We start from the raw sequence: 15,358 nt of genomic DNA on the forward strand, positions 1-15,358 counted from the left end.
ACCTTGGCAAGGATGGAGGTCTTTGGGTAACGGAGCAACTTTATCTGAAGGCCCAGCCTCTGCCCTGGCCCGAGTCTGAGCCCTCGAGATGTGAGTCTCCTCCTCGGGCTCCTGGCACCACCCCGACGCCGTCTGCCACCGGCCGCCCCACTCGCTCTCCGTCTCCCCCCTTATCTCCTGCTGCCAGGGTCGTGCTCCTCGCCCTCAGGAGTTCAGTCCTGGTGACCACACCCCTCAGGGAGCCCTCGGGTTTGGGGTGTTTTGTGTGGCAGCTCCCAAAGAGGCACAGTTGGTTATTTTTCCAGAAAAGTCCTAGGAGGATCCTCCAGAGATCGGGGACTCAGCTGCGTGGGCTGTTTCCAGGTTCCCCTCACACCACCTGCAGACGGCCAGCTTCACTAATTCGATGGCCCACCGGGAGCTGGCAGAGAACTAAACTGCTCCTCACCACCACCAGGATTCCCAGGAAGCCTGTGGCTGGACTCGGGCTGGGTGAGGACTTGCTGCTTGTGGGGCTCATCTACGTCTCTGCTTTCTCCACTTTCCTCCCATCCTCAGGGGCAGGGGCACCGCGGGGCTTTCCTGCGGCCTCATCTACGTCTCTGCTTTCTCCACTTTCCTCTCATCCTCGAGGGCCAGGGAAACGCTGGTCTTTCCTGGACGACAGGCACACATAGGATGAGAACATTTGCCAACATAGCTCCTGATTCCTTCACAGGGATGCCATCCTGGAGGCTGTGCTGGGTGGAGCAGCCAGGCCAGCAGACCTGTTCGGAATTTGGCTGTCTAAACTGAGTCCACAATAAGGAATAAAGCTTATGGGATGTGTGGGCCTGAGACCATCACTGCCAACGAGCCCTGGGGTCTGTGTCCCCTCCTCCAACTGCGGAAGTCCCCTTGGGGACAACAGGAAAAGGGGGCTTTAAGTAACTCTGTGGACATTCTTCTGAGCTTGGATTTGGGATCTCCCCCCAGACTGCTTGTGTTTCACTACAGAACGTAGCCAGAGTTTGGACAATCGTCTTACCTGAGCAGGTGAGGAAGTGAAGCCCCTCACTCTGGAGGGGTCTGGTTGAACTCCGAGGATAGATGCCAATAAGAGCAACATTATCCATGGGCAAGTGGACACAGGATGAGCTGGCAGTTGTGGTCTCTCTGTCTGGGATTAATAACTTGTGAGGGATGGGGAGGGCCTGAGATTGTTCAAAATGACCTTTCTCTTCCAAGGTCATTTTTCCTTCACTTCTGTCAGCCTCCTAGCAGTGCAGTGTCTCCCCCCAAGAAAGAGAGACAGGCAGACAGAGAGACACAGAGAGAGACAGAGAGACATAGAGACACAGAGAGAGAGAGGGAGATAGAGGGGCAGTCAGAGACAGAGAGGGAGCTAGCGAGACCGAGAGAGAGACAAACTGGGAAAGAGAGAGAGATACAGACAGAGAGAGAGAGACAAACAGTGAGACTTAGAGAGAATAGACAAAGACAGACGGAGACAGACAGACAGAGACACGGAGATAGAGACTGATAGAGACATAGACAGAGAGACAGAGAAATAGAGAGAGACAGAGACAGAGCAGGAGATAGAGAGGGAGATAGAGACAGCGACAAAGACAGACAGACAGAGACAAACAAGGAGAAACAGAAAGAGAGACAGAGAGACAGAGACAGAGATGGAGCTAGAGAGACAGAGACAGAGACAGACAGAAACAGAGAGACAGAGACAGAGATGGAGATAGAGACAGACAGAGAAACAGGAAGAAAGACAGGGAAGCAGAGACACCAAGAGAGATCAACACAGAGAGACATACAGAGAGACAGAGATAGAAATAGCAAGAGAGACAGAGAGACAGAAACAGCAAGAAAGACACAGAGAGAGAGATAGAGAGAGAGACAGACACAGCAAGAGAAATTAATGCAGTCCCCACCTTGTCTCTGGCATCCAGGCTCTCTCTGTCCCCAGCAGGCATGGCCAAGACCTGTGGACGAGATGCCTTTTGGCCCATTGGCTCCGTTCCCCTCCTCCTCCTGCATCTGCTGTCTGGCACCATCCCTGGAAACGGTAGGAGAGCTTCTCTCCTCATTAGGAGGATGCCCCAGTGTAGGGAGGGGAAGCCCAGAGGGGAGCCAGGCCGACGCCTTCCTGGGTCAGCTCGGGATGCAAGGACTCCAGCCCAGGGGACCACAGCCGTGGGTGGGAGAGGCTGGTCTCCTGGCCCCTGGTCTAACCAGTCCTTTTGGATCTGCCTGTAGGAAGGAAAGCCGATTTTAAGGTCTTGGGGCCCAGTGAGCCTGTTTGGGCCATGGTTGGGGGGAACGTGGACCTGCCGTGCTATCTGTCCCCCGAGATCAGCGCTGAGGACATGGAGCTGCGGTGGTACAGGGACCAGCCCTCCCCCGCCGTGCACGTGCACAGGAAAGGGAAGGACGTGCCGGAAGAGCAGATGGCGCTGTATCAGGGAAGGACCACCTTCCTGAAGGACGGGGTGGCCCAGGGCCGGGCCTCGGTGAGGATACACAATGTCATCACTTTCGATAACGGGATGTTCCACTGCCAGTTCAATGACAGCACCGTGTCTGCGGAGGCCACGCTGTGGCTGAGGGTGGCAGGTAAGGGCGGCCGGCAGAGTCCCTGGTCTCCCCGGGAGCTTTTCCCCGAAGTTTCGTCCCAGCTCCAGGTCGTGGCCCATGTTCCTAAGCCTGAGCACTCCCACGACAGGTGCTCCTGGCATCCCGTGCTCCAGGCGCTGTCACAGCCAGGGCTTCCCAGGGAAATGTGGCTCTGAACACGCGGCTCTGTTTTCTAACTTCCTTCTCTTCTCTGCCCCATGGAGAAAAGGGGAAGGGAGGGAGGAAGGGAGGAAGAAGAGACAGAGACAGAGACAGAGAGACAGTCAGAGTCAGAGACAGAGACAGAGAGTCAGCAGCAGAGAAAGACAGAGGCAGAATAACAGACAGAGATAAACAGAGCAACACAGACAGACAGGCAGACAGACAGAGACAGAAAGACAGACAGAGACAGTGAGAGGGAAAGCAATACAGGGAGAGAGAGTCTGAGACAGAAAGAAACAGAGACAAAGAGAGAGACAGACACAGTCAGAGGCAGAGAGACAGACAGGAGAGTGTGGAGATGGAGATGTCTCCTTGGTGGTCCAGAAATTGTATGAAGTCAGCAAACCTCTGTTCAATTCCCGCATTTACTAATTTTGCAAAACAGGAGAGGTATTTAATCTCCCTGAGTCTTTTCTGTTTTGTTTTGTTTTGTTTTTTCCTGGGAATGAGTGTAACATATCTGGGATGTAAATATGACACAAGGGAAATAGTTTGTAAAAATTCCCTAATGGCCTATTGGAAATTCTCAGGATTTTAATTTTTCTGATGGAAGCAGTTATGGCTGCAGAGGTTGGGGCGTCTCTTCCCGCAGGGCTGGGCTCTGAGCCCAGAATCCAAGTGCAAGTTGACCAGGATGGAGTTGTCCAGGCGGAGTGCACCTCGGCAGGCTGGTACCCAGAGCCCCAGGTGGAGTGGAGAGACTTCCAGGGACAGACCCTTCATTCTGAGACCAACATCTCGGTCTCGCCGACGACTGGCCTCTGGGCTGTGGCCTCCAGCCTGACCGTCCCCAGCAAGGCTGTGAGCGGCCTGGCCTGCTCCGTCTCTAGCCCCCCCTTTCCAGAGAAGAAGGTGTCCAGGTACCAGCTGTCTGGTGAGTGTTCAGTTCTGTTCTGACCTCAAAAGCTCTGAGCACGGGTGCTCGTGTCCCCAGATGCCAGGACATTAGGAGGGAACCCCAAGGCTTGTAGCAAGAGTGGACAAGGAGGTAGGTCCCTGTACAGAGCCTGCCCCGGGGGTCAGGGGAGATGCACAGCTTCAGGTGCTGATTACTGAGGTGGAGCAGAGCTGGGGTGCAGAGGGAGCCCCCAGGACACCTGACTTTCCAGGGGAAACAGAAACATTCACTCCACATAGACATTTGCAATAGTTATTTTTAGTAGACATTATTTTTTGCAGCAGTTTCAAGTGCACAAAATAACTGGGGGAAGGAGCAGAGATTTCTCATGTGGGCACAGCCGCCCCCTTTATCCACGTCTATGCCAGAGAGTGCATTTGTTACAGTTGATGAACTGACGTGGACATGTCATTGTCCCGAGTCCATGGTGCACATCAGGGGTCACGCTGGGTGTGGTGCCTTCTGTGGGTTTGACCAAACGCACAGTGACCTGGATCCACCATCGCAGTATCAGACAGAGTGGTTTCACTGTCCGGAAAGTCCTCTGTGCTCCACCATTCATCCCTCGCTCCCCCAGCCCCTGACACCACTGGAAGGGTATTGCACGGTCTCCCTGGTTGCTGTTCCCAGAGTGCCACATGCTTGGAATCGTGCAGTGTGGAGCCATTGCAGACGGGCCTCTTTCATGGAGTCCTGTGCACCTCAGCTTCCTCCGTGTCTTTTCATGGGCTCACAGCTCATTTCTGTACAGCGCTGAAGAATCTTCCACTGTTGGGCTGCAGCACAGTTTACTCACTTATCCATTCGCCCCCTGAAGGAACCCTCGGTGGCTTCCATGCCCAACCTTGTATAAAATTTTCATTTCTAAATGATTTCAAACTTACAGAAAATTTGCAGGACTAATACACAGAGTTCTGTGCAGACTTTACCCAGATTCACCCAACAGTTAACGTCCTGCCCTTTGTTTGACCATCTCTCTCCACTCGTCTACTCTCTCTCTCCTGTGCATCCACCTGCATCTGTCTGTAAAAACAGAACACACACGGTTTTCTGAACCATTTCAGAGCAGTTTGTAAACCTTGTGCCCCCGACCCTTGAACACTGCAGTGTCTCCACCCTGAGAACACAGAAGCTCTCTCACTGTATTCTTCACCCCCCGGAATCCATGCAGATCCCGCCTCTGGATTGTTCCTGTCCATAGCCTGGAAGATAGTTCTGTCTCTGTTTCTCGCAGCAGCAGTACTTGTAGCCGCAATCACCTGCCTCTTGCGGAAGCATCCAAGGGGTAAGAACGGGAAGCTGCTGGAAGAAGAGGGAGCTTGGGGGCAGAGGAGTGGGACCTGCCATTGCCTGGTGGACAGGGACCCCAACAGCACAGGCCTGCCCCTCCAGACCATGGGTGCTCATGCTGAGCCCTGGACTGACTTTCCCCTGTGTGCCCCAAATGCAGTAGGAAGGGAGCGCCCTGTGCAGGCCCAGCCCATGGGTGGCCCAGTCCCCACAGCTCCAGGGAAACCCCCTCTCTCCAAGAGGCCCTCGGTGATCCCACCCCAGGAGGTTTCAGGAAGGCTGGCAGCTCTCCCTCTGGGAATACACAGGGCTGGGCCTGGTCCTGAAAGGCTGGGCGGTGGTGACACGAGGCAGCGAGCTGGGCACGTGAGCCTCTGTTATTGCCGTCGTCAGGACGGTCAGCAGCACTGACCGTCTCCCTCCCCACTGGTCCAGCCCTGCCTCCTGTGCCATTTCAGGAGCTGGGGACTTGCCCCCTGAGGTCAGGCCCAGTTGGAGGAGCAGAGCAGACTGTCCCTTGGCTGGTGTTAGAGCCTCAATATGGCTTTAAGGTGGAGGGGAAGCCTCAGGCCAGGGGGCTGGGCCCACAAACTGCCCTCCCCGGGGACAAACGCCCCATTATTGTTTCCCTGAGCACTAAAGGAGGTGCATTTGTTCTTGTTTTAGGAGAGCCCATGAGACGAGCTCAGTGAGTCCTGTTCTGACGTAGCTTCCCAGAACAGGTGCTTTGGCCCCACTTTATACGCTGAGGCCCACGGCTTCCCATCCTTCTGTTTCAGGGCGGGCTGGAGAGAGGTCGGCCTCCTCGGTGGTGAGGGCCATACTAGATGGTCGGGGTCTCTGCGCCCAGGACACCCCAAGTCCTGCCCCCTAAAGGCAAAGGCAGCCAGAAGTGCAGCCCCAATTCCACAGAGCAGGGGTGACAGGGTGGGAGGCCTGTCCTAGGGACCCCGCAATCAGAACTGGTCTCAGGGAAACAGGAAAGGGCAGGAGGGGCCTCCTTCAGTGACATACGTGTCTTGGCTTCTCTCCCTCACACACTGGCTTCTGATGGAGATAGTGTGGGAAGGTCAGAGCTACTCAAGAGGATGGTGAGGGCGGGATGATGAGGGGCTCCAGGGGCCAAGTCCAGACCCTTTCTGGCTTCAGTCTGCATTCCGATGCTCGTTCCCACATGTGTGTGCTCATGAGTGTGCATAAGCGTGTGCATTTTGCATGCGCATCCATGTGCGCATGTAAGTGTGTGCATGTCTAAGTGCCTGTGAGCATAAGCATAAGTATGTGGACACGTGTGAGTGTGTGTGTGTGTATGGGCATGGGTGTGCATGTCTGTCTGTTCGAGTCCAGGGTGTATAAATGCTGAGTTACATGCTGGTGAGAGGCAGCTCCATCCCTGGGAACATCTGGTCTCAGTGGCCCGAAGACACCCTAGTTCCTTCTGTTTTGTTTCCTGAGGCCCTGGGAGAGCCTCTGGCAGTGGATCCTGCCTGTGGGAGCTGCCAGGATGGTCAGCTTTTCTGAGAAAGGGCACTGGGGGCACACTGTTACCCTGGAGAGTGGAGAAACCAGTGACTTTGGGCCCCTGGACACCATCTCATAGGCGGGAGGGATGGGGTGCGGGGGGCAGAATCTGTGGCTGGAGCTCCCAGGACCTGGAGAGGAGAAACTGGCAGGGCACGAGACAGGGCAAGTGAGAGGAATAAGGGAAGCCGGGGAGCTGGTCCAAACATGGCCACCTGCTGCAGGACCAAGGAGGAGACAGAGAGAACTCATGCGTTCATCCCTTCATTCATTCATCACAAACAGTGAGTGATGGCTTAGTGGGCGAGCAACCAGGTATTTATTAGGGTGTGAAATGGCTTCCTCCCATCCTCATGGGGCATCGAATCTATGTGGGGAGGCACGCCATAAACCAATGAAAAATTTTAGCTGAGACTGGAATAGGTCAGGGTGAATATTACAGGAATGATTGGGTGCAATAATGAAGTTGGCCACATGGCATCACCAGGCCCTGCTGGGGCCTCAATTTAACCGTGAACCTAAAATTATTCTTTAACAAATTCTTTTAAGAAAGGAATAAGAATTAAAAACAAGTAAGGGAAAGACCCAGGACAAAGAAGAGAGAGCCAAGCTCTAGTCTTGGAGAACCTCACTGTCTGGAGGTCTGTCTGAACAGGATGGCTCCTGATGAAGGAGTCAGAACACGTGGACAGAGCTGGGGAGGGACCAGGAGATGCCTCACCCTGACATCAGAGACAGTGTGTGTTCACGGGTGGCTGATGGTGTCCATGCAGCTGAGCAGTGGAGTAAGCAGAACACAGAAAATGACCCGGAAAAACCACCACTGGGATGATGAGTGAGGTTCCCCTTGCGGAGAGCTCTGTGTAGAAAATTCCAAAATTACTGATGTTAGGCTGGGCTGAAAACTGGAGAGTGGGAATCAGCTGGAGTGTGGCTGGCTTGGTTTTAGCTGAAGGAAAAGGCAGTAAGCATGTTTGTTCCCTGAAAGGAATGATGCAGTGTGAGGAGAGACCATGCTGCAGGGATGAGGAAGGAGCGAAGACGACGTCTCTGCAGGGAGGGCAGCCTGCGGCTGTGGGAGGGATGGGTGCAGGTCCCAGCTGCTGGGAGACGAACAGGAGAGGGCGGAACAGGAGTCCAGCGCAGGATCGCACAGGCTCTGATCTTGGAGCCTCAGAGGCTCCTCTAGCTTTTGGGTTTCCTGAGGGACGTACTTGAGAATGCTCACTAGAGAAGGATTATAAGGGTTCATAAGCACAGAATCTGCGCCAGCAAGAAGAGAAGGGGAATGAAGAGGGTGGGGGGAGGACGCAGGAGGGCTGGTGAGAGGAAGTCAGGTCCTCCTGGATGTCGGGGTTGTCCAAGATGCCGATGGGAATACAAAATGGCGCAACCACTTTGGGGAACAGGGTGGCAGCTGATGAGAAGGCAGAACGCTCAGTTACCCCGTGACCCCTGCGACTGTATTCCTGGCGGAGACCCCAGAGGAATGAACGTGTGTCCCCAGAAAGACCAGGACAAGGATGTCCTTAGCAGCCATTCAGATTTGCTAAAACTGACAACAATCCTGTTGTCTATCCAGTGTTGTGCGTGGGATCAACAACAGAGTGCCATGTAGCAATTTGAAAAAGAACAGACTGACCAGGAAAGGGCGTGATTGGTGATTGGGGCAGCTGGCGAGATCTGAATACGGTCTGGAGGCTGTGATGTAGTTATTGACAGTGTGTGTCAATGCTGATTTTCTGGTTTTCATCCTTTCACTGTCATTATGCAGGATGGTGTCATAAGCATATTCTTATGCCATTTTGCTTCTTTTTGTGAGTCTATTTTTTAATGTGAATAATTTTTTTAAAGGATGAGAGGATGTGGAAGAGAAGGAAACAGGAGTCTGAGTTTGACTGTAATGGAGATGCCACGTGGGTGCCTCCATCCTCAGGCTCAGACTCTACAGGAAGGGCTGGGTGGGCAGAGCAGGGAGAATTCAGGAAGATGGAGTGAGAATTTTTGGGGAAACAAAGAAACAGTCTTTGGTAGAAGGTGAGAGGGTGCAGGGTGCCACTCCAGGAAGGAGGTAAAGAGACATTTGGGGGAACGTGGAGGTTTTCACAGTAGGAGAGTGTGGTCCTCTCCAGTGTAGGAAGTGTGAGTGTCTGGGACATCCAGGGGGAGACTCAAGCATGTGGGGCTTCAGGTCAATGAGGGCGGGCACTGGCTCTGGTCCTGGGGCCCCGAACATTCCCATGGTTGCAAAGGCAGCTTCCAGAAGAGAGGAGCCCCAGCCTGGCCCCAAACACCCTCCCAGCCTCTCATTAGGGAGCCCAGTGTAGATGGACCCTCCACCCAGGTCGCAGGCTGGGGGCCTGAGAGCTCCCAGAGGGACACCGGGCAGGGAGCACAGGCAGGAGTGAAGTAGGCTGCTGTGGAAGATGTTGGTCTCAGCTTTCAGGGCTATGAGATCCCTCTCAGGTTTTCCAGACGGGACTCCCCAGTGGTTGACACCCCAGCTGTCCTACAGCACCTGCATCAGTGCCCCTGTGGTACCATCTCATGTCTTCCCAGATCTTCCTGCCAGCTGTGTCTGTCTGTCTCTGTCTCTGTCTCTGTCTCTCTCTTTCTCTTTGTTTCCCTCACTGTCTCTCTATTTTACCCTCTGTCTGTTTATCTCTCTGCCTCTTCATCTCTCTCTGTGTCTCTCAGTCTCTCTCGTCTCTCTGTCCCACTCTCTCTCTGCCTTTATCTCTGTTTTCCTCTCTCTCTGTCTCTCCTTCTCTTTCCCTATCTGTCTCTGTCTTTCTCTGCATCTCTCTTTCTGTGTCTCTCTCTCCCTCTGTCTCTCTTTCTCTTCTCTCTGTTTCTCTCTCTCTGTGTCTCTCTGCCACACATGCACAAGGAACCAGAACACTGGGCGCTGAGCAGACCTCACATTGCACCGGCTGTGTCTCTTTCTCCCCTGGGAGCCGGCCCCTGGCTCCAGCTGGAGTCACCTCAGCTGCTTTGGGGGTGGTCTGTCTGCGTGTGGTCCTGGGTAGAAAACAGGGATACAGGGATTTGCAGGGCTCCTGTGCCTCCACCTCCCCAGAGATGTGGAGGAGAGGCCCTGGGGTCCCCTCCATGCAAGAGTGTGGGTTGGGTGCCAGAACCCCCAAAGCTGACCCTCTCCTCTTCCCACAGTTATCACACCCTTGTACCCGGACACTGCAAGCTCGAAACTCTTTCTGTTTATGGATGGGAAGAGTGTGATTCAGCTGATCTTCAGCCGTAAGCTGCCCAACGACCTTGGCAGATTTGTCTCAGACACCTGTGTGCTGGACTGGGAGCCGTTCCCCTCTGGGCGGCATTCCTGGGAGGTGGAGGTCGGGCGCAGGAAGGTCTGGATCCTGGGCATGTGTGTGGAGAGTTTAGATCAGAAGGCAAGGGTCCCCAAGTCGCCCCAGCATGGGATCTGGGCTGTGGAATTGTACAAGAAGGAGCACCAGGCCCGCACCTTTCCGAGGGTTCGCCTCCACCCTCCGCAGCCCCTGTACCGGGTGCGCGTTCTATTGGACTGTGACGCCGACACGCTCACCTTCTACAGCGTGGATGACAGATGCCTCATCTGCACATTCTCTGTACCCTCTTGCTTCGTCTCCCTGCAGCCATTCTTCTGCCTGTGGACACGCGACCCCAGCCCCCTGACCATGTACTGAGGACATTGGCCCCAGGGGCCTCAGACCCTCCCCAGGGTCAGGGACAAGAGACGGACTGGGACCTTCCTCCGATGAGGCCCACCTTCTCCCCAGCCAAGTCCAGTTCAGATCTTTGGGAGATGTATCTAATCTCTTAAATCAGAGTGGGGCCCCTCACAAGCGTGCAACTTTGTGAATTATTCTGTTTCAGCTTTATTTCTCTGAAAAATGATGACAATATGTTGTAGGCTGAATTGTGTTCCCTCCTATTCATATATTGGAGCCTCAATCCCCAGAACCTCAGAAAGGGAGTGTATGTGGAGATGGGGCATTTAAGGAGGTGGTGAAGTTAAAGTGAGGTCACTGGTGTAGGCCCTGATCCCACACGATGGTGTCCTTACAAGAAGAGGAGAGGAGGACACGGACACACACAGAGGGATGACCATGTGAGGACATGAAGAAGACAGCCATCTCCACACCCAGGAGAGGCCTCAGGAGGGAGCAGCCCTGCCCTCACCTGGGCCTCTGACTTCCAGCCTCCAGACTGGGAGACAATGAACGCTGTGGATTGAGCCCCAGTCTGTGATTTTTCTTACGCAGCCCAAGCTGACGGAGCCTCCATGTTATTATACACCACTGGGTGACTCTGGGAAACGTGCTTGGGGCATTTGTAAAACATTGACCCCAGAGCCAGGCACGTGCTAGTAGCTCAATAAAACCCAGCCTTCCACCTCCTCCCCTCCTCTTCCTCATCCCCCCATCCCCCTCCAACACCTCCTCCCCCTCCATCTCCTCACAACCCCCAGATGTCTGGTCGACCTTGGGTCCCTCTCTCTCCCTCCCTCACCCTGGAGGGTTGGCCCAGGGCCAGGTGGAGGCCAAACCACAGACTCCAGACCTCCCAGGCTGCCCTTGGTGTCGGTCAGGGTCCAGGTGGGTGGAGACCACAGGGGCAGTGTGACAGGGAGAACAGACTAGACCTTAAGTGCCGGGAATGCAACGGCTCAGAGGACAAGGAGGGAACTCTGAGGGATGGCAGCCTCGTGCTGTCAGAGCCACTTCCACCCTGTGTCTGGGGGCAGAGGGAAGCTGGGAGGAGCCCAGGAGCTGGGACGTTGCTCAGGGGCCCAGTGTGGCTGGTTTCTTGGGTGCTAAGAGAACGCAAATGGGGGTCTGGGGCTGGGAGCCTGGTGGCCCTGAGAGGGACAGGATGGGGACTGTCCCATCCTACGTGCTCCCCCTTGCTTCCCGTTGCCAGACCTAATGGGGAGCAGCCGATGTGAACTTTGTTGGGTCGGGGCCCCTACCCCACAGCAGAGCACAGGGGGCCTGTGGTGGTGCCTGGGGCTGCCCCAACAGAGCACCAGCACTGGGGGCTTAAGACCCAGGACCTGTTCTCTCACAGTTCTGGAGACCAGATGCCCACAATCAAGGGGTCGGCAGTGTTGGTCCTTCTGGAGGCCTGAGGGAGAGTCTGCTCTACGCCTCTCCCAGCTCCTGGTGCTCCGGGCACTCCTGGGCTTGTGGCCGCATCACCCCAGTCTCTGCCTCCATTGTCACACGACCGTCTCCTGAGTCTCTGGGTCTCATACGTCCGTCTCTTTTCTGTGATCAGGACACCTGCCATTGGATTCAGGGCCCGTCCTCCTCCAGGGTCGTCTCGCCTCCAGACCCTTACCTGAACTGCAGCTGCCAAGACCCCATTTCCAAAGAAGGGCCCATCACAGGTAGCGGGGGTGAGGACTTGGACTCATCTTTTTGGGGTCTCGTTCAGCCCGCCGCAGGGGGTGTGGAGTTGAGATAGAAGGGCTTGACGGAGGAACATGGGAAACGAGGACCCCAGGAATCTACGACTGCTTCACAGAGTCCAGTTCCTCACACGAAGCCGGGATGAAGGTTATAATAGCGTCCCAGCACCTAGGGTTCCAGGAGTTCGGAGCTGGGAGCACCACGGTGGTCAGTGGATGGAGTGGCCAGGAAAGCAGTGGAAAGGCCTCTTCTTTGTTAATTACGGTCACATTGACCTGTAATAAGACCTGCCAGGTTTCACAGCACAGTTGGAGGAACTCTGGAGATTGTGTACAATGGGGTAACCACACCTCCACCAGGAGAGGGACAGCCTCCACGCCGGCCTCCCCGAGTCTGTTCCATTTGGTCCCTCCTCCCCACCCCGCCCAGGCGCGCTCTGCAGTGTTTCCTGTTCTAGAACGTCAAATACATGGAATCACACGCACGTGCTCTTTGCTGGTGAGTTCCACTGGACATTACACTGACATCATAAGCATCGCTCGTCCCCTCATCGCTGACGGGTCTTCGACGCGCACCTCCTCTGCTCCCCGGCTCGGATTCGGGTCGTTTCCAGCTGCTGGCTATTCCGAGTGAGGCCCACGAACGCTCGCGCACGGTGCTCGTGCAGACGTGTGCGTTCCTTCCTCCTGGATAAACCCCTAGGAGCGAGGGGCACGTTATTCTGAAGCCCCTGAGGAACTGCCACCGGGTCCCCAGAGTGGCCGCACCACGTTGCGTTCGCGCCAGCGGGTTGGAGGGTTCCAGGTGCTCCGCACCCTCGCCCGCAGGGGTGATGCCGCGGCCGCAGCGTCTTCCTCCACTTTCGCGGTTGCAGCGCGTGTGCGGGCGCTGCGCGTGCTGTGGTTCGTATCCCTCGGCTGACGGGGACGGGCATCCTTCCGTCGGCTCGCGGCGTCCTCTCTCTCCTCCCGCGACTGCCGGCTCCAATCCTTTGCCCATTTCTTCTATGCGGCTGTTGTCTTATATGGAATCGCAGGGGTTCCTCGTGCGCTCAGGGCCGTTCCGTATTTACGCTTATGAGCCCTCTGTTGAATCGATGTGGCTTCACTTCTGCTTTTCTTTTTAATTTCAGCTTTATTGAGGAGTAATTTACAAATGTAATCGCGAGCTCTTTAAAGTGAACACCGTGGTGGTCTGCCCCATGTGTGCATAGTGGTTCCTATTCTTAACTACATACTGAGAGGGGCATGATCCATATTTTTCTTTTTTCCATTGTGATTTGTGCTTTTGGTGTCCCGTTTAAAAATCCTATATTGGATTTATTAGCCGTATGTTTTCATTTAATTTTTTTAAAATACTCTAAGTTCAAAAAGAAATAAATTAGGGGTCCGCCCAGTGGCATAGTGGTTAAGTTCGCGTTCTCTGCTTCAGAGGCTGGGGTTTGGTGGTTTCTCCAATCGCTGACTGGTGCACCGTTTGTCAAGCAACGCTGGGGCAGACGTCCCACATATAAAGTAGAGGAAGATGGGGACGGATGTTAGCTCAGGGCCAGTCTTCCTCAGCAAAAAGGAGGAAGATTGGTGGCAGATGTTAGCTCAGGGCTAATCTTCCTCAAAAAATAAAAATAAATAAATAAGTAGATACATTTTTACCTGTAGCCTTTGGTTTGCTATTTTTGACATATTCTTTGGTGTCCTGGAAGTTACTGTGTGGACAGTCATTCTCTACTCACTTTTTTGCTTAATGGCTAATATATTAGTAAGGTGAATTTACTAAACAATCATCATTTTAAAAATACTCAACAGTCAATTATGCCCTAAATAGTCACAGACTATTTGCACAAGTATAAAAATTAAAACTTTTCAATCTTATAAAATGTATTTCCCAAACTTTAGACAGGTTACAAACTTAATAAAAAATTTGTAAAAAGCTAAGCAATATTATACATTATGTCCTAAGACCTAAATTTTTCAAAGTCATAGCAAGTCACCCAAACACCACCCATAGATGAGACAGTGATTCGAAAACTAATCAGAATCTTCACAGAAATAGTAACGAAAGTATTGATCTCTGGCTTAATTGTTTCCTATTATTTTTTGATTCCTACTTGTATTTTTTTCATCCATTATCCCAATTGGATTGCCTTCCTAAGTGTTTCTGGATTTTTCTATCTTGTCTTCTTGGGGTTTCGATTATCCTGCTAGACCCAGAGGAGGCTTCTGGGCTGGACTGTGCCCCGTTGGGGGCTCTGGCCAGACCACGGGGACGGACTGCCTGTTGTATTAGTCAGCCCTGTGTGTGAGTGTGTGAAGATGGTACACAAACGTCTGTGTGTGTGTGTGTGTGTGCAAGTCTCTGAAGGTAAATGAGTGACTGTGTGAGGACGCACCTGGTGTGGAAGGCAAGGGGGCCGACATGTCCCAGACCCCAGCCATCCAGCTCCCTGCACTGTCCCCAAGTGAGCAGTGCCACCACAGGGATCCCACCCCTCGTGGCCACCCAGACCCTCGAGTCCCTCCTGGTCTGTGCAGAGTGTAAGTTACTGGGCAGGTGGGACGTCACTTCACAAGACGCTTAGGAAAGGTTAATAAATGCAGGAAAGGCAGCCGCGGGCAAGCACATCTCGCAGACCCGGGGAGGGCGCTGTTCACATCTGCAGCTGGAGTTCAGGCTTCTCCTTTCTGCAGGAAAACGAGACTGTGTCCAGTGCAGCGTGTGGTCCTGAAATCCTCTTAGGAACGTGGAATAAACCACACCTTCTGTTGTGGAACGCCCTGAGCAAGCCAAGGCGTTTGTCTTCACTGTGTTCAGCCATCGGGCGTCTGACAATCACCGTTTCCAAAGCCCAAGACACAAGGCAAACTCAGAAATGTGACAGCTCTGGTTCTAAGGAGGATCTCCCAGCTACATTTACAGAGCACTTGACCTAATATTGTGAACAAGGAAGGTTTCCCATCAAAGGACGGGGGGCCCAGGGAAACCATGAGGACCTGACAGCTCCTGAAAACTGCCCTTGGGACCTGGACCAGGCCAGGAGGGTCTGAGAGCCGTGAGGCCACGGGGACTGAATTTAGGTCCCAGAGGGAGTTGAGCCAAAGGCTCCTGATCTGGGCTGACACCACTCTCAGTGCCTGGAGGATCTGGAAGCACCTTGTGAGAGTCCAGGGGCAGGAAGCAGGAGGCTGTGCGGGGAGGTGGGGGCGAAATGGAAGAGAGAGCGCTGTGTCCTCTGAGACTCCCAGACCAGCCCCTCTGTGGGACAGAGGGGGCTGCAGGGGGTCCTGGCAGAGCGTTTCCAGGGGGTTCTGGGAGAAGAGAGCACAAAAAGGCCTGTGTGCCCAGGGCCCCGGCGGGAAGCTGTGCCCAGGCCCAGCGCAGGAGGTGGGAGGACAGACGCCCTGTTTGGGGA

General features: G+C 54.2%; 1 protein-coding gene across 3 annotated transcripts; it reads left to right on the forward strand.

Annotated features, from left to right (window-relative positions):
* Positions 1-200: 200 nt before the first annotated feature.
* On the forward strand, positions 201-13,600 carry LOC138915029 (butyrophilin-like protein 10). Of its 3 annotated transcripts, none has more exons than XM_023618273.2 (7): positions 201-492; positions 719-1,035; positions 1,941-2,056; positions 2,248-2,604; positions 3,419-3,700; positions 4,896-5,009; positions 9,707-13,600. In XM_023618273.2, the coding sequence occupies exons 3-7, from the start codon at positions 1,963-1,965 to the stop codon at positions 10,219-10,221; spliced, it is 1,362 nt and encodes a 453-aa protein (XP_023474041.2). In that variant the 5' UTR covers positions 201-492; positions 719-1,035; positions 1,941-1,962; the 3' UTR covers positions 10,222-13,600. The 3 variants fall into 3 exon arrangements, with proteins under 3 accessions (XP_023474041.2, XP_070089663.1, XP_070089662.1); XM_070233562.1 differs by having other exon boundaries at positions 224-492; positions 1,958-2,056; positions 9,707-10,454; XM_070233561.1 differs by having other exon boundaries at positions 228-492; positions 1,961-2,056; positions 9,707-10,454.
* The last annotated feature ends 1,758 nt before the right edge of the window (positions 13,601-15,358 follow it).

The sequence above is a fragment of the Equus caballus genome, chromosome 14 (assembly GCF_041296265.1).
Source record: "Equus caballus isolate H_3958 breed thoroughbred chromosome 14, TB-T2T, whole genome shotgun sequence".
Taxonomy (NCBI): Eukaryota; Metazoa; Chordata; class Mammalia; order Perissodactyla; family Equidae; genus Equus; species Equus caballus.

Excerpts from the sequence above, each read along its gene's own strand:
- LOC138915029 (XM_023618273.2), top strand. The coding sequence starts at position 1,963 with ATGGCCAAGACCTGTGGACGAGATGCCTTTTGGCCCATTGGCTCCGTT. Across the intron at positions 2,605-3,418 it reads GCTGTGGCTGAGGGTGGCAG|GGCTGGGCTCTGAGCCCAGA; the intron begins GTAAGGGCGGCC and ends CTCTTCCCGCAG. Across the intron at positions 3,701-4,895 it reads GTCCAGGTACCAGCTGTCTG|ATCCCGCCTCTGGATTGTTC; the intron begins GTGAGTGTTCAG and ends GAATCCATGCAG.